We start from the raw sequence: 17,628 nt of genomic DNA, 5'->3' as shown, positions 1-17,628 counted from the left end.
AGCCGATATTCCGCCCGCGAACACGTTGACGCGACGAGAACTTAAAGCCGAGCGTCGTAAATTCGAAGATCGAAGCAGTTTTGCGGAGAGAAATATCGTGCACTCTTCGGTGCCGATTGGGAGATAGTGGATGGAAAAGCCCAAAGAGGAACAAGGATGGGAAGATTAGCCCTATCGCTGAGTATTCGTGAGCTGGGGGATGCGACTCCCTCGGCTCAACAATCCACTAGTAGTGCAGCGCCGCTCAGTTCATTCCGTCCGCGCTCCGGACGGCTGTGTACCAAAACAAAGGACGCCAGCACTCGTGTTGCAACAATCAAAGAAAAAATACAGGAATATACATCATCGGGATCGGTCGCGTCGGGCGACTCGATACACTGTCTATGGCGAGTACCAACAAAAGATAATACAGTATGATATGCATGCATACAGTAACAATAAGTGAAGTCAGGGTCAGAGCTATACGGTGATAGCCGGAAGCTGGGGACGAGCAGAGAAAGCAGAGAACAGGACAGATAACAAGAGATTCGCGAAACCTATAGTCGAGGCGAGAGAAGCGACGAGAAGACACAAGAAAGACGACGGAAGAACGAGAAGAAAGAAGCTTAAACACAAGAAGAGGAGCCCTGCGGAAATGAACATATATACGGGCCACGAAGATCGCACCGAATCGCAAAGAGCGCAGCACAAACCTCTACCCGCTCACTAATACTCATCCAGATCCATACTCATATCCTCCCCTCCCGCCACCCTCGCCCTCCTCCGCGCAGCCTCGTTCATCACAGCCCGCTTCCTCGCGCTCGCGAGCACGTCCGGCGAGCCCGCGCCCATACCGCCCGACTTGAGGTCTATACTCAGACTCGAGCGCGTCTTGTGCGAGCCGCGCGAGGACGCCACGCTCGGCGCGAGACTGTGCCGCGCGACCTCGCCGGCGCCCGCGCCCGAAGGAGCGGCGGGGGCGCCGTCGCGCTGCGACGCGAGCTTGGTGATGACCTTGGAGCGCGAGATGTGCGGGCGGCGCCCCGGGAGGACCTTGGGCTTTGGAGGGATCGGGGGTTTCGTGGTTGAGCTGGGACCGAGAGCGGTAGTCGATTTCAAAGGAGAACCAGGTCCGGTGGCAGGCGTCAGCGGTGGGTTGGGCGTGACGGAACGTGACCGCACGGGGATATGCGAGGCCTTGAGCGGTGTGCTGAAGATCTTGCCCTGCGTCTCTCCCTGCGCCTTCCGGGGCGAGGGCACATTGGTGATAGAGTCCAGAGCGGTACCACCGGACGCCTTCTTGACAGTGGCAGGAGTCCCAGTCTTGAGCGTCGAACCGGGAATTCTGTTCGTGCCCGCCTTCGCATATGGGCCCGAGGGAGTGGACGAGGGCTTCGGCAAGCTGCTGATTGGCCTCGTCACGGCTGTCCGCTCTTTCGCGGGCGAAATCTTGGAAAAGCCACTGCTCTGCGTCTTGGCAAGCGAGCTCGCCGTCGGCGCGAACAGGCGGGACACAGGCCGAGCCTTCGACGCGGTGGTCGAGGTGGTGTGGGTGCTAGAGCCAGAATCGCTGACGACGCGCTTGGACTCCGTGATGACGCCCATCGAAGGTGTGCCTGCCACTTCGCGCTTCGTTACCACGCCTAAGGAGTTGGTGGTGTGCGATCGAGCACGGCTTGAGGTCGAGCTTGCCTGGTTCTCCAGAGTGGCAGAGTTAGACCTAGCACGCACCGGAGCTGAGCCGGGAAGCGGTGACTTGGCACGCGCGGACGGAGCGGGAGGTGGCGACTTCGCGAACGAAGGGATGGGTGGACGACTTCTTCCCATGGAACCAGAGCCAGAGCTGGAGGGAATGCGAGGCTTGGTGGCGGCAGGCAACGTCCGCGTAAATTTAGCGGCTGGCGGGGGTGCGGATAGCTTCTTGCTGGCAGTTTCTTGCGTCTTCGCCCTTGACATGGAAGAAGCAGTCGGCCTAGTGGGCGCCACGGCGCCGGGCTTGGGCGTTGTTCCCCGGTTCCACACACTCTTCACCAGCGATTTCGCCGTCGACAAGAGGCCGAAACGAGAAGCCGGCTTTGGGGATGCTGCAGAACCGAACTTGAGCTCAGCATGTAAAACTGATGCATACGAGGAACACTTACGAGAAGATTTACCGATACTAATACTCGGTCGCACCATGCTCTCTCGACGCTTCTGGCGATTATACTCCAGCCGACGGCGAATCGCCTCCCGCTCGCGCTCCTGGCGAGCCTCGTCCTCTTCGGCCTTCTTTTCTTTACTCTTGTTCTCATCGACGGCATTGAACTTCATCCGCTTTGACCGTCGTTCAGCATCATCGTTGGTTTCGCTGGAAGTTTCTTTAGTTCCTTTGACTCTGATCTGGGGTTTCCTCGCAGCGGTAGTAGCGATTCTGGAAGTAGAAGGTACAGCCCCGGCGCGCCTGGCAGCAGCCGGCTTGACCACCAGTTTCCTCTTTGCAGCAGGCGCCTCGGCGTCCTCCAGAACAGTGGACTTGCGCTTCTTGGACGGGGACGACGGCGTAAAGCTCGAAGCTGCCGCGCGCTTGGCAGCATAGTGATTCGCAATGGAGTCCATCTTCGCAAACTCCTCGTCATGCGCCTGGTTGAACTTCACCCGCACTTCGCTCGGACCAGCTGCAGCGCCTGCGTCCTTGCTGGCCTCGGAAGAGGGCCCCGTCGCCTTGAAGCCCTGCAAGAGATTGGAGCTGACGGCAGAGGTGCCTTCCTGCTGGAGCCGCGCGTTCATCTCCGCAAGCACGCTCTGCGCTGCTTTGCTGAACTGAGCGTTGGAGACGCGATGTGTCTGCTCTGGTGAGCCAAAGACGAATGCGGGTGGGATGGAAGGCCGGGAGGTGGGCTTCTTGCCCACAGGCGATGGGGAGGGTCTAAGTCCGCCTGGGACATCGACGGCCTCATCATCGTCCTCGACTTCCATATCCGCGACACTCTTGCTACCCGCGTCATCGAAATCCAGCGAGGGAATAGGGGGATATAGTGCGGGAGCCTTCTGCGGGGACGTTGCCCAGAACGCGCCGGTGTTTCCGCCGGGGGCGGGAGTGGCGGGAAGAATATCAAAGGCAGTTGCGTAAGGCTTGAGCTTGGGAGGCGAGCACATCCAGCTCGGCGGTCGATCTTGCCCAGATAGAAGAGCAGTGGCGGTCTTCGGAGGAGGCATGGATGATTTGGATCCTACAAGCCGGATTGTGGTGGTTTTCGCCTCGTCGCTAAGACTGAGCCGGGCATCTTCGGGAGCGGGAAGACCTGGGAGGTTGGCATGGCCTGGTATGGGCTCTGGTTGCGAGTTGCTCCGAGGCCGAGCAACCTCTGTCGGAGCAGAGGCAAGAGTATATGGGTGCTGGCTGGACGTAGACCGCGCGAAACCAAGCGAGTTTGCAAAGGACCTAAATGACGAAGTGACACCTGAACCCGAGCCTACGTAGGGGTAAGAAGGGGGAACATCGGTTTTGAGGACGCGACGCCAATGGGGAAACGCAAGACATACCTTTCGACGACGCGGTTCCAAATTCCCCTACACTCCCTTGTGCCTTGGGTCGTGAGTTTGTACTACGGAGTGAGCTCTGCGATCGTTCCTCGCCCTCCGGGATGCTCTCCATTACTATTTCCCATTGTTCGCTGGGTCGTGACGGGGCTTCGGACGCGTCATCGGGCTGGTTTCCTGCTGGATTTGAGGCATCTTCGTCATCGCTGGGCTGGTAGTCGATGCCTGGTGCTGCTTTACCTTGTGCTTGGAGATCGAGAGCGTGTTGTTGCAAGCGGAGAATCATGTCTTGGTTCTTTCCATTTGCCTTGAGGTGATGGTGCTTGCACAGCTTGATGAGCTGTTCTCGTCTGAGGGCGTGTAGTGCAGGTGAGTTGAAAAGAATCTGAGTCGATTCCATGGTGGTGGGTGTATGCGTCTGGGATGTTGGTGTTGTATGTAGGGGACAGACGTGAAGGGCGTGGGAGGTTCGTTAATGGTTCGTGAACAAGCGTCAACCTGGGCGTTTCGGGGGAGCGCGTACGTAAAGGGACACGAACTGAATGTGTTTCACTCGACGCGCTCATCATGTGACCGCGTTCATCCCATCGGAACCCGGCCTCGGTCCTGGCTCCCTTCCGACCTCCTCGCGCTCAATCAGCGCTATCGATGTGATCCTTGCACAACAACGACCAGTCTCGGTCACAGAGAGCGTCACTGTTGACGTGGGTCAATGAATTCATGACTGTTTCCTAGGGGATATTTGTTATGAACCTGTGCCACAACGGCGCCTCCTGGAGAAAACTTGAGAAGCGCTCACCATTAGTAGAAGAAGAACATCGGAGCGCAAGCGCAAACCGCGTGGATGCTTGTCGTGTTACTACAAGATTTTGCTTCCGAGGTCCCTTGCACCCAATGAAGCTTAACCACTCGGGGATATCCTAGGGTATGTGCAAGTATGCGCGAGCATTCAGGTCTCGAAGAAGTAAAACAAACTAGCGGGGCAATATGCAACGGAGCTTCCCTTTCAATTGGAAGTGTGTAGGGTGGTGCACTACCAAGGTGTGCTAGGACCAACGACCACTGACTACGCCGGAATCATTTACAGCAGAGGAGAGTTGCGGATAGCTTCGCTTTTGATCGTAACCTCTAACACAGATTTCTACAAGGACTCCGTTATCGACGATTCCACCAAGATAGCCCCAATCAGCTAACCGTGAAGATGTCTACGACAAACTCAAAGTGGCTGAGTGTTGCCCACTCACCGTGATAAAGGCAGCACACCTCGAGCCTAGTTAGAACCAACGCGGAGAAATTTCAACCCTAAGCTGCAAAGCATAGTTGTCGTCAAGTTGAACGTTGAACTAGGATGAAAGGCAGCGCATGGGCCGCTTTACCTGTGTCACGTCTGTTGCATTGAGGCCCGCTTTAGCTTTCAACGCACAGTCAACACGCATATAGTCACGTCCATTATACCTCCTCAGCAGCTTGAACAATGATGACGCTTGTCCACCTCGTGCACGGTTGCGACCCTCAGCCCCGAGACTGTTTCTGAAGCGAAACTCATGTCCGCTAGCAAGCGAGGAAACATGAATGCGCGGCTGGCATGTTTTCGCCCTGAGCACGTGTGCGGTGAATCACTTTGGTTCACAAAGCAACTCAACGGCTTGCGCTTCGAGGACGTGCGCAATGGTATGTGCAGAGGGGGATGGCATAGAGAACGGACTAAACGAAGGACACTGAAACCGGTCAGGCCAGCCAGAACACGCACTCATTCACGGAAGAGCATAAGGTCGTTTGTAGGTCCATTCTGCGCTGCAGCTGTAAAGCGTTACATTCCACGCTTGATGGTGACAATCGGTGACAAAGAAAGCAAAGCATATCGCGATGAAAAGGACTGGGACAGTACGACAGCGAGATCCAAATGATATCGGCATTGTTCGTGTGGGTGTGGTCTATTGAAGTATCAGTCACCACATGTTCAGGCCTTAGGGCAGCGGAGTATGCAAACATGGAGTCAAGCATTCACAAAGCAACCATGCCGCGAGCTAGGCGACACGCTAAGCTACGAAGCGCCAAAGAAGGGTCAGTGCGGGCTGTTCATCGATGGTAACAGCACCCATAGCTGTCAACAAAGTTGACGGCTAAGGTGACACAGGTCGTTTGTCTCTTGTTGATGCTACACGTCCACAATTTGGACACGGCCCCGCCTTAGACGGGATGTAGGCCATCAGGCATGAAGAAGACAAAGCACGAGAGCCGAAGAACAAAGGATCGTCGCTTACCTTGTGTCCGAGTCATGCCTCTTTAATTCCGGATATTGATATTGTGCCGCGCAACGCTTCATTGAGCAGTCAACGCTGACAATAGCCTTGCGTAGGCCGCGTGATGGGCGGCTCGCAGAATCGCTTCAGAGACGAGAGGACAAAGAAAACATGGACAAGACTGGGTAGGCTATTGAGCATAGCCGAGGACGAGGCGACGGCGAGCGAGTAAACAGTAGGCCTATTACTAGCGCGGGCGGATCTTCGCCACCGACGGGTACATCCGCGAGGTGGCAGGCAACAGCTTCGATCGCATCCCGCGAAATCGCATTGAAGTCGGGGCGGATGAGCGTGCGGGGGAGCTTGACGTGGTGGGTCGATGGACCCGCGCCTGCAGACTGACTCCCATCCCGCATCTCAACATCGATGCACTGGGTGTGGGAGACGGGGGTCTGCTTGGGGCACGTCGGACGAACGGGGCGCGAGCGCCGGCGGGCTGCGTGGATGCCGTTGTGCTTGACCTTGATGGATGAGATGAAGGGGTTGGAGTGGGACGACTTGAGCTTGCGCGTGGAGCGCGAGACGGGGGCAAGGGGGACACGGGTGGGAGGCATGTTCTCGACGTTGAAGCGTGGGGCCATTGGTGATTATAGCAGGTGAGTGCTATGTGAGAGTGGCTGATGTGGTGTGTGGGTGAAGGAGGTGAAGAGAGGCAGCTGGGTGAAGAGGCACGAAAGCGGGTCGCGGAGGGCGGGCTTTGTGTCGGAGAGGGGAGCTGAGTGAGAGGGGGCTTGCAGGGGAAAAGCGGGGGGGCTCTTGCTGGGGGGAAGGCCCTTGGGCCATGGTCACCGTCATTCTTATACCTCTCCCCGCCGAGCTCGATTGCACCTGGATCGAAAGCAATCCGCCTCCCACAATTACCACAAATAGTATGCGTAGGTGCGGATGGGTCCCTCTCCTTCCTCTTACAGGAAAAATCACCGCACCCATACGACCAAACACCCACATACACCCACACCAATCCATCCCGCAATTACCTTGTTTGTCGCCCCAACACCAATCGCCCTTGCCCCGCTCTTCTGCCCCTTGTTTCCCTTTTGTCCGGATGCAAAGGACAATGATCGGTTGACTTCTTGGGCGGCCAATCCACCCGAAAAAAGCACGGCATACACATGGATCCATAACAACGTCACATCCCGCTTGCCATGACAAACGCTCCCGCCTGCCTGGCTTGACGCGTTGATTGCTTTGTCTATAGTGCCATACACAGCCCCAGGAGGTGGGAATCCAATACTGGCGCCGTGAGCGTCGCAAGTACATCCGCGAAGGCCTCGAGTGCGAAGGACCTGAGTCAGTTTTACATCTCCATCCATCCACCTACCAGCCGCTGACCATCCACCCTCCACAGTATGCTCCGGGTTCTCTCCAGCACACATCCCGCTCTCCCAACTGCAGGTGCTCTCCCTCGGCGCATCAAGGCCCGCATGACCTGCTCAACGCCCAACAAGCCCACCCACATGCTCGCCGTGTACCCGTCTTCGTCGGGCCCTGCGTGTGCCTCCTCACGCAAAATTACCCTCCTCCCCGCACACGACATCATCCTCGCCGCGCACTGCGCCAACCTCCCCGTCTTCCCCCCCACCTCGCTGTCCTCTGCCCCCTCGAGCCCACACTCGGGTGTAGACGGCGCTGTCGAGACGCTCGACCTGCCCGTGCTCCCGCTGTGCATCCCCAGCCCAGAGACGTTCCCCATCCTCTCCACCTTCCTATACACCCGGCGGCGCGACCACCTCCTCTCGTCGCTCGTCCCCGCCGGCCTGCTCCCCGCGAAGCTGCGCCCAGCGGGCTCGGAGGCGGCGGCAGGCCAGAAGGTCACCGCCGTGTCGGTGCTCGCGCACCTGCACCGCGTGAACGCTGTCTGGCGGAACGCGTGCGCGCTCGGCACGAGCGACGATAAGCTCTGGGAGGTGCTCATCACCGCGTGGGAGGTGCTGCTCCTTGCCCTCGGCAAGGCGACTGGCACGCAGATTCCGCCGCTCTGAGGGGTTCACGCTCTGCCTCCTGGACGATGATGGCTGCAAAAGAGAAAGGCGACGTTGTACGATGATGTAAAATACTACAGCACGCGTATCACCTGACGCGCGTGCCCGCCTTTTCTTCTTATTCTCTTTGCTTTCTTTGGATCTTTTGTTCATTGTTGCCGTTGCACCTCTCATCTTGCATCTTAGGTTTACGCAGTCCTCTTGTCTCTTCTTTCTTCTTTCTCTATACCTCGCTTCTTTTCCCTTTTCCCTTCCTCACTTGGTTCCTACGTTATTTACTAAATATTGTCGGATTACTCTACTGTACACAAGTTTGTTCGGTTCGGGTTTCTTGCGCTCTCAAAGGTCAAAATTGATTTCGTGTGCTTCTGCTGAAGTGCTTTGAAACAAACATTTGTCTGATGTGTGATTGAGTGAATTTGAGTATGAGTGTTGTGGAGATGCTGTGAATCGCTCGGAGATGAAGACGTCTGATGTTTTTTTTTCGTTGCGAGCGTTGTGGGCACGCGATGATATACATCATCTCTACCGTACCGGACTGTTCATCAAACTTTGCAGCTACTTATCACTCGCTACTGCACATTTTGTGGGCGCAACAGATGGAAGGAGCAGAGCCTTGTAACTACTTACTATCGCCCGTCACAAAACGAGACGGATGTAGGCACATCATTAGAAAAGAGCCAAAACCTGAAACATTTTGAAACACCGTCAGAGTGGGCGTCCACCCTGGCCCTGCGTCCACCTTCGCCGATCTGCGCAGCCGGTAAAGGATAGGGTCGATGCTGCAACGCCGATGTGGACGGTGCGAACAGCCTTGTGCATCGAAACCGCAGCGGAGGAATCACAGGGGTGAAGTGAAGTATGGAAGCTTGGAGTCCGCTGGTGTGATTGTCGAGAGGTAATAAGTGGCTTAGCGCCCGGTTGAAGGGTGGCAGTGTACGTAAGCCGAAGAGGCAGTAACCCTTCCAGTGGAGGGCACGCACTGACAGCACGGCCTGTACAACCGTCCAACCCTTATCCGCATTCGGCTCTCCAGCGTCCCCGTTCCTCTGTCCAGTACCACTACGTACAAAGCCCTTGCACGCCAGAAGCAAGGGTATTCGTCTTTCTGTTCTCTGTGCTCTTCCAGCTCAGTGTGTGCACAAACGCTCGTTTAGGCAAGTTGAACGATGGGGCAAAACGTCAGCCAGCACGTCAAGGAGCGGAAACAGCGACACGAGCGCGAGTCGAAAGCGTCGTCTGTGAAGAGCTCGTCGTTCCTGACCGCCAAGGGGGCTTCTGTGGACTCGAAGACACCGCCGCTCGTTGGGGGAGGGGGCAGCGCAGCGGGGTGCTCGAGCGGGCCGGGGTCGATTCAAGGAGTTGTTGTACCGCCACCGGCAGCAGACGAGATAATAGGTGCGGCAAACGCCGTGGGTGGGCTGCAGCAGGTGAGTGTCTTTGGTGGTAACACGAGATCGTCTGGTTGTACGCCGGCATCTGACATCCTCCGTGCTCCTTTTCCCTATCGACCTCCTTCGCGACCATCGCCCCGACTCTCTTTTGCTGTCTGCACTCGGGACGCGATCGCTGCTCACAATCTCTCTCTCTTATCCGCTCCATTTAGCCCGCTCCGCCCCCTTTTCCGCTGCCGATGGCGCCTGCCCAGTCCACCACCGTGCCCTGCCAGGTCAGTCGACGCCTCTCCTTGGCTTTCGCCCGATATAGAGACACTGACCGCCCTCGCTTCTTCTTTTTTGCCTTTTTCTCATTTTTCCTTTGGAACATTCCCGTCTACGCCCCCCATTCGCGATCCGCGATCATCTAATGACACCCCCGCCCCACGACGTGGCCCCGACGGCATCTATTGTAAATCCTAACGGATCGCTGCGCCCCGCCCATGTAGTATCGCACCGGGCGAACGCTTGGTAGTGGCACTTATGCCATCGTCAAGGAGGCCATCCACATCAAAACCGGCGAGTACTTTGCCTGCAAGGTCATCAACAAGAAGCTCATGGAGGGCCGGGAGTACATGGTATGTTCCTTTTCTCACCTTGGCCCCTACCTCCCCCCGCCCGTACACCGCGCAGCATCCTGCGGGGAGCTGTAGACGCCGTGGCAAAGGGCATGCCCGAAACGTGTCTCGTTTCTCGACGGGCGTCTCGGTCGTGATCGCGAGGGTCGATGGGCGAGATAATCTATCATAGGGGCTGTGATGGATACGAGGCCATTCTCAGGCTATCTCCCTTTGTCCCCCTTCTCGTGCTGCTTCCTCGAATGAAACGCGAAACTTGCGCCGATGCTGATACCGTTCCCTCTGCAGGTCCGGAATGAGATCGCGGTTCTGAAGAGAATATCGAGCGGTCATCCCAACATTGTCACGCTGCATGACTATTTCGAGGTGCGTTGCCCGCCACGTACGTGCACCACACCGGCGCTTAGGATCACTCACGTTTGCCACAGACGTCGCATAACCTCTACCTCTGCTTCGACCTGTGCACGGGCGGTGAGCTGTTTGATAGCATCTGCGCTAGGGGCCAGTACACGGAAGCGTAAGTGCGCCGCGCCACACCACGCTATATGCATACCCACCACACCTCCGTGCTCATATCTCCACATCCACACAGCGACGCCGCCGAGCTCGTCCGCAACATCTTCCGCGCAGTCAAGTACATCCACGACTGCGGCATCGTCCACCGGGGTTCGTCGCTCCCGCCATTGCGCACCTCGCCGCTTGTCGCTGACCCGACGCGTTGCAGACCTCAAGCCCGAGAACTTGCTCTTCCGCTCAAAACCTGAGAAGACGGAGCAGATCATGATCGCCGACTTTGGCCTGAGCCGCGTTATGCCAGAGAACAAGCTCAGCCAGCTGACTGAGATCTGTGGAACGCCAGGGGTGAGTGTAGGCTCTGATTTGACGTGCGGTAATGTACTCATCAGACATACCATAGTATATGGCCCCTGAGATTTTCAAGAAGAGTACGTCTATCAGGTTTGAGTCTGCGTTGTTGCTAACGAGTGTGTAGCCGGCCACGGGAAGCCCGTCGATGTGTGGGCTATGGGCGTTATCGCGTACTTCCTTCTCGCCGGTACGGATCATGACCCCCTTGTTTCGTGTTCTGTCTGATGCTTTGACTCTATTTTAGGTTACACGCCGTTCGATCGCGAGAACCAGCGCTTGGAGATGGAAGCTATCCTTGCTGGGGACTTCAAGTTTGAGCCGGGTATGTCCTCAGCTAACGTTTCCTGTACCCCCGTTGCTAACGTATACCAGAGGAATACTGGGAGAACGTGTCCAAGACTGCCAAAGACTTTGTCTCGGAGTGTCTCACCATTGACCCGCAGTCACGGCCTACTGCGGAAGGTGCGTCCTCGTGTTGTGAGGAGTCGATGGGCAACTGAAGACCCCCTTTTTTGTTATGTGCTCGCAGACTGTCTCAACCACCCATGGCTCACCGCCGAGCAGCCCCACTTCGTCGAGAACGAGACGGGCCAGCCGAAGGATCTGTTGCCGCACGTCAGAAAGGCGTTCGATGCGCGCAAGACCTGTGAGTTGTCTATCGCCATCATCGACGCGTGACTCGCTGACGCGTTCCCGCAGTCCGCAAAGCCGTGCTGGGCATGATGGCGATGAAGCGCATGTCGACGCTGGCGCACCACATGTCGCCGGAGGCGCAGCGGCTGAACGAGGAGGTGTACAACTACAAGCAGGAGTCGGAGAAGGAGGTGATGGAGGACATGCACGTCGCGTACCACCACAACGCGGACGGGAGCGGCCACCACCACCAACAAGCGCACTCGCGGACGCACTCGGAGGCGAAGGAGGCGAAGCGCGTGGACGATATCTCGATCGACAATCCGAGCGAGACGGATAAGACGCTGCGCTCGTTTGACGGGCAGACGCCGCCGGGGAAGAAGGCGAGCGAGGATGCGCAGTCGAGCCCGCGTGAGGGTGTCGCGGAAGAGCTGCAGAAGGTGAGCCTCGAGGCGAAGGACCAGAAGGCGCGGAGCACGTGAGTGACGGCGTCGGCGCTGGTGTTGTGTGCCGGTCGTCTTCGGCTTGTCCTTTTCTTAAGGGTTTCTTGGAGGGGCGGGAAGTGGGAGTATATCACCGTTGGAAAGGGGGTGCGTGTGGATGTAATCGCCAATGTTGATAAGGAGGAGGAGGAGGAGAAGAAGAAGGCGAGAAAGGGACGTTGACCCGCTTCGTTAACTGGACTTGGTCTTTTGAGTCTCTTGGTTGTACATGTATGTATGCATACTACGCTTTCGCCATCACATATATATTGCTTGCTGGTCTAGCTATCGGTACCCTACGTGCTTTATGTTTATTGCCACTTGAATGTTGTCCTGCGCAGCTGCACCTTGTTGTTGATATGGAATTGAGATAGGCACTCAAGGACGTACGGGTCCGTGCGTCGGCGTTTAATATTTTAATGAGTAGTACGGCGATCCGCGGAGGACAGAGGACAGAGCAATAGGCGCCGGTATCCTTCTCGAAGATGACGCCAGGCATTTGTATCTCGCCGTCAGAACGGTCAGATATCATATATCACCAACCGACGTCACGTATGCACATTGTGAAGAATTTTTGGCTGATATGGACTGCAGATACCTACGTAGCGGTTTAAATTGCTCATGACTTCCAGTTTTTACGAGACCGTGACGCGGGGCCGCGGGACGCGAGTGCTGGCTTCAAGACCCGCAGGCTGGAGATCTGCACAAACAATATTGTCCGACATGCCCGTGACACCGTGCACCAGGAGCACGGCACCAGCTGCAGATGACAGTCGACCTCACTCGAGGAGGTTTACGCTTCCAGCTCAGCTTCTTCAAGTTCAGGACCGAACCCAGAGCCCGAGCCAATTATTCATCCGACCGAGTATTGGGCAACTGTGGATACCTCTGCCAGTGGATACATCACTAAAAGTGCGCTGGGCTTACATGCCAACAATAAGGTCCATAATTGCTTACAAGGGTCACAGCAGCCGGAGTAACTTAGGGTACCTCACAAGTCAAACAAAGCAGCTTCAACTTTGACAAGATGAGGAGGATTTGACAGAAGTTGAAGCGACCGTGTCAACACCCGAGTGATGTTACAAGGCTGGGTCTGCTTACAGGCACTGTGGCCCTTGTAGGTGGCATAGTGACTGTGTCTGGGTGCAACGTCATGAGTACAGTGGCCATATATTAATCACACCTCTTATGAGCCAAAAATTACGATTATAGCACACTTCTTATTGTCATGCATTGTCATATCATACTTGAACCCGACTAATGTACGACAGCAATAATACGTGATTACTAAGAGAAGGGTACCCAGAGGGTAGCCGCTGACAATGCAAGGGAGTACACAAAGCGGAGGTGAGCATAAGGCCCATACAAAGCGAGGTGTACATGACTAAGCGCGCAAGAAATGCACATAACATAATAATAATAGTGATAATAATAATAGGTGACAGGTGGCAAGAGGGTGGTGCATCATGGCGGGGAGAAGGTTGGCGGTGAGACGAAGTCAGGCGAGAGATGCCCGTCTCTTAAGTACCAGAAACTCTGGCATTCCAAAGTCCTTCTGCTTCTTCTACGCCCTTTTGTCCTTTCACCCGTTCCCGCTTCTCTGGTTCTCTTGCTTCTCCCGAACCTCCCGAACCGTCATGAGCTGTCTTCTGCATTCAGACATTCTGGGATAATGAATCTACGCTATACAGTATATATATTGGCTTGTGTTGTGTGGTTGATTTTGGATGGTCGCGCAAGTAGAATATAGGGGAGTTGCCGTATTTGTCCTCGGAGTCTGAAATTGAATTCGCGACGCTGTCAATTATCTCTTTAATTTCGAGTCCCTGTTGTTTCTTCGCTCCATATGTGCTGTCACACATACAGGAAAACGCTCTTGGGCAGAACACTTGTTCTGGGCGGCTTCCCTTTTACAGCACATGTTGTATTTGGCCCCAAAAACCAAAACCCACCTCACACGCTGTCAGAAACATGAGTTGTTCATTTGTGGGTTACTAACCCTAACCTCAGCCCGGAGTAGTGCGCCAGCGCGTACAAGCCCGTTGTTGGTGTGTGAGTAGTCTTGTCAAACATACACGGTTCTGGCAAGGCAGCGACATAGATAGAGTGATAATGACAAGCTAACTTGATGCCTTGTCAAACGACACCCCATTTAGACAAAGTTCACATTGCGTTACAATTCGAGCATGAACTTCACAGCGCCTTGCAGACGCGATTCGAATTCTGCAGACTTCCGATATATTCTACAAGAGCTCGTATACGAATGTAATCTCTCAGAATGCATGATAAGGTCAACCCGGTTCTGACAACGGCCACAGTGGTCGATTGTCCGGCCGCACTTTCTGTGATGTACCTCCTTCCAGTGAGAGAACCGAGGCACGCCACCGCGATATGGGCGTTTCCACTACATAGGGCAGGCAGTACTGGCCCTGGTTGGTTTAACAACGGCATGTCAAATGGTTATTTTAGCTTCTGACACCGATCATTTTGGCGATCAAGTCGCTCAGTGGCGATCATGATGATCGCACCTTCCAGGAACTTGAGTGACAGTGGCGGAGGATTATTAATCTTCCAACCTCAGTCCGTACACACGTGCGGGGGCTGGTCGGACTCGGAGTAATGATCTGGTCGACTCACTCAGGACTCATCACTCGGCACTAGACCAGTCTGAGCCTGTGCGTGCATATCGACATGTTCATTGGCATCAAGCACAGCTCTCGAGGCTGCGATGACTTTTTTCTGTGCATAAAGCCGGAGTGAGTGATCTTGCGAAATATCGCCGACGTCATCATATAAATAATATTATTGCGCTGATGATCCAGCTTACGCATGTCCTCACTCGGAGGCATCACGGACCGCAGTCGCAGTCCGCCGACGTCACGGTCAAGATCCAATATGAGCTCACCGGTTTGCCATTCGGCGAGCGACTCGCCGGAGGAAGTTTAAAGGCGATATCAACTCCCGGAGTCTGTGATGGCAATGAGCCCGCATGCCCATATGGACTGCATGGAGAGGTTGTGTAAGATAAGCTCAAGAACACACCAGATAATTACAACGTTGATGACCATTTCAAAGGAAGGAATAGTCAGAGAAAGTGTGTGATGCGGTAATAAGTTATTCGATGATGGGTGGTAAATGAATTACGCGGGTATCATGTACATCTAATGAAAAGCTGAAAAGTCCAAAGGGAGGGAAGCAAGATGACTATGTAACGGAGGAAGTGAAGAAAGGAGTGGGTGGTACTGCGTGGTGATACATACTGTGGTGGACCTTTGTGTAGCGTCTGAAATAACATTATTTATCCTGAAAGCATCCAAAACATCTGCAAAATAAACGAAAAAGCGAACAAAGGAAAACAGGAATCACAGAATCTATAGTCTAGCGCGCTCCAGCTCAAACGATTCCTGCACCGGCCGGTGCGTGTACGCAGGCAACGAGTGCGCAAAGCTCGACCACGCGTCGTCCGAGACGACCGGGCTCGTAACATACGGCTCGACGCCCATATCGTCGAGAAACTCGTTCAGGCGCGGCATCGCCGCATCGAGCGCGCTGCGCTCCATATCGTCGAGCGTCGCGCGCGCGAGCACGCCCTTCTCGGCGTACCACGCCGCGTCGAGCTTGAGCGCGGCGACGAGGTAGAGGTCCGCGAGGCACGCGGGCACGCCCTGCGCGCGCGCGGCCTCGTACGCCATGCGGCAGCCCATGGCCTCCGTCATGCGCTGTGCGTTCGGCTGCACGTGCGACATGTAGCCCTGGATGAAGTCGGGCGCGGAGGTGCACGCGTTTAGAGCATCTTCGAAGAGCGCGGATTCGTGCTGCGCGAGAAGCGAGGAAGGGTCAGCGGGTTCGGGCATGGAGTACTTTTGCATGAGCAGGTCGGTGACGAGATCTGTTGGTGAGACGTCATGCGTCACAGGTTAGGATGGTTTTGGGAAGTGACGATTGACTTGAACGTACGCATTGATAGTCCTGAAGAACATGAGGTCATGAGCAAACGAGGTCCATTAATAGTCAATCGTGCAATGACTTACCGAGCACGTCGCCTTCGGCGATCGTCATCCCGCGTATCTCGTTCTGTAAGACACGTTTGACCTTGTCAAACGGTAAAGAAAGGTCACGAACGCACCCAGTTCAGCGATATCCGGTTATACTCGAAAAGACCCTGCGCCCCAAGACGCTCAGACAGCGCAATGTTCGCCGCCTGCGCGTGCTGGACCATGACAGCCTTGCAGCACGTGGCCACACCATGCCGCGCCCGTACGTCGATCGTCTGGTCCGTAAAAATCGGCATCGCCCATCGATACATCGCGCGCAGCGCGTACGACTGCGCGATCGCGGTAAACAGGGGTTGCTGCTGTGTGCGGAACGCGATGATGGGCATGGGCGAGCCCATCGGGCCGGTGACGTGCCGCCGCTGGAAGTACTTGCCGGCGACGAAGGACGCGACCTGGAGGGCGATGATGGTCGGGGAGGAGAGGGAGAGCGTGCCGACGGCGACGCGCCAGATCTGGGACATGAACTCGGCGTGCGTGCTCTCGGGCTTGGCGAGCTGGCCGAGGAGCGCGGACGGGGGCAGGCGGACGTGCGTGAAGGAGGTGAGCGCGTGGTTGACGGGTGTGGAGCCGCCGCGCGGAGGGAGAAGTCTGGCAGATGGCTGTCAGGGCGCTGCTCCGACGGAAGCAGGTCGATGATGATGCGTACCTGGACGTCACGCCTTTGCACATCGAGTATCCGTCATTGAGTGGGACAAGGAAGGGACGCGGTCCGCGGTCTTCGCCGTCGACGACGAGCTTGGCGAAGACGACAGCTATGCATGGGATGCCTTTGATAGGCACAGTGGGCGGCATGAATCTGAGTTTTGTTTATCAGCACAGAAAGACCACAAGGTGTGGGCTACACGTACTTGGCATCGTTGAGTGTTGGTGTATGAAGGTCGAACTCCCCTGATGGGAGAAGCGTCGCGATGGTCTTCATTCTATAAATGTCTAGGCCCCGCCCGAGTTCGGTGAGGCAGAACTGGCCACTGAGGTCGTAGTGAGCAGTGAGGACAACGAGCAGGGCTGATGGAGACTCACATTTTTCTATACGCGATGATGTCCTGCACCAAGGGAATGAGTTCTGGCCGGTCCGAGGCGGCGAACTTTGCAAGGGTACCAGCGACCAAGTTGTACTGGATAGTGAGCAAAGTGGTCGCAGCAGCATCGGAAGCAAAGATTGGGTCAAGGTGAGTCTCCCAAAACTTGGGCGTGAGGTTAAGGATATCGTTGAAGCTAAGTCCTGACAACGGTCGCGTCAGCACCACGGAAGGTGTAGACGTTAACGACGTACCTATGGTGTCTGCTATAGCTTTTGCCCTGTCGTATGCAAGATCTACGCGAGCAGCACGGGTGAGGAGCTCGGAGCGTGTCTGGAAGAGGTCGGACTGAGCAAGGGCCACTGTAGCAGACTTCATGGGAGAGGGGTATATGAGCGATACCGCATGACAGAAGCAGTGGCAAATTATATAGGTGCGTCACTTGGTGACGAGCGAGTACGATGCAGTGACTCCATGTTTTGATGCTCGGAGGAAACGAGGCCACGCCCTGCCATGCTGTGGCGTTAACCGGGCGATCAGATGGGCCGTTGCCGCTCATTCCGCTTTTAGGAAATCTTACTCTCCTTCTCTTCCAAATCGAGGATCGTGCCTGGCTGATCGTCACTCGTACCACTGTCATCCTGCTGCGTTACCACCCTTTATCAGCCTTAATCGCCTCCCCCGCGCGGCGCCGTACAGCTCTCTAAACACTGCAAGCTCTCTTCTTTCTGCCTCCGCGGCCGCTTTGTGGACGTCCTTATGACAAGATCCTCAT

At 55.8% G+C, this 17,628-nt stretch overlaps 4 protein-coding genes across 4 annotated transcripts; 2 read left to right on the top strand and 2 right to left on the bottom strand.

Annotated features, from left to right (window-relative positions):
* Positions 1–5,887: 5,887 nt before the first annotated feature.
* Positions 5,888–6,420, bottom strand: CONPUDRAFT_166410 (uncharacterized protein; the record flags this gene model as incomplete). The annotated part of the gene is made up of 1 exon (XM_007771863.1): positions 5,888–6,420. The coding sequence occupies exon 1, from the start codon at positions 6,380–6,382 to the stop codon at positions 5,888–5,890; it is 495 nt and encodes a 164-aa protein (XP_007770053.1). The 5' UTR covers positions 6,383–6,420.
* Positions 6,421–7,150: 730 nt separating this feature from the next.
* Positions 7,151–8,118, top strand: CONPUDRAFT_166409 (uncharacterized protein; the record flags this gene model as incomplete). Its single annotated transcript, XM_007771862.1, has 1 exon — positions 7,151–8,118. One exon carries the CDS (start codon positions 7,151–7,153, stop codon positions 7,781–7,783), a length of 633 nt encoding a protein of 210 aa, XP_007770052.1. The 3' UTR covers positions 7,784–8,118.
* Positions 8,119–9,274: 1,156 nt separating this feature from the next.
* Positions 9,275–12,103, top strand: CONPUDRAFT_83031 (Pkinase-domain-containing protein). The gene is made up of 12 exons (XM_007771861.1): positions 9,275–9,452; positions 9,669–9,797; positions 10,086–10,163; positions 10,226–10,314; positions 10,390–10,463; positions 10,522–10,658; positions 10,714–10,741; positions 10,789–10,851; positions 10,909–10,986; positions 11,037–11,126; positions 11,194–11,310; positions 11,364–12,103. The coding sequence occupies exons 1-12, from the start codon at positions 9,417–9,419 to the stop codon at positions 11,777–11,779; spliced, it is 1,335 nt and encodes a 444-aa protein (XP_007770051.1). The 5' UTR covers positions 9,275–9,416; the 3' UTR covers positions 11,780–12,103.
* A 2,779-nt stretch (positions 12,104–14,882) lies between these two features.
* Positions 14,883–17,231, bottom strand: CONPUDRAFT_137955 (acyl-CoA dehydrogenase NM domain-like protein; the record flags this gene model as incomplete). The annotated part of the gene is made up of 8 exons (XM_007771860.1): positions 14,883–15,668; positions 15,737–15,748; positions 15,811–15,853; positions 15,906–16,422; positions 16,481–16,630; positions 16,683–16,802; positions 16,855–17,056; positions 17,108–17,231. The coding sequence occupies 8 exons, from the start codon at positions 17,229–17,231 to the stop codon at positions 15,151–15,153; spliced, it is 1,686 nt and encodes a 561-aa protein (XP_007770050.1). The 3' UTR covers positions 14,883–15,150.
* Between the last annotated feature and the right edge of the window lie 397 nt (positions 17,232–17,628).

The sequence above is a fragment of the Coniophora puteana genome, assembly GCF_000271625.1.
Source record: "Coniophora puteana RWD-64-598 SS2 unplaced genomic scaffold CONPUscaffold_8, whole genome shotgun sequence".
NCBI classification, from domain to species: domain Eukaryota; kingdom Fungi; phylum Basidiomycota; class Agaricomycetes; order Boletales; family Coniophoraceae; genus Coniophora; species Coniophora puteana.
This window is presented reverse-complemented; position numbering and strand designations above follow the sequence as displayed.

Excerpts from the sequence above, each read along its gene's own strand:
- CONPUDRAFT_83031 (XM_007771861.1), top strand. The coding sequence starts at position 9,417 with ATGGCGCCTGCCCAGTCCACCACCGTGCCCTGCCAG. Across the intron at positions 10,464-10,521 it reads CTGCGGCATCGTCCACCGGG|ACCTCAAGCCCGAGAACTTG; the intron begins GTTCGTCGCTCC and ends GACGCGTTGCAG. Across the intron at positions 11,311-11,363 it reads GTTCGATGCGCGCAAGACCT|TCCGCAAAGCCGTGCTGGGC; the intron begins GTGAGTTGTCTA and ends GCGTTCCCGCAG.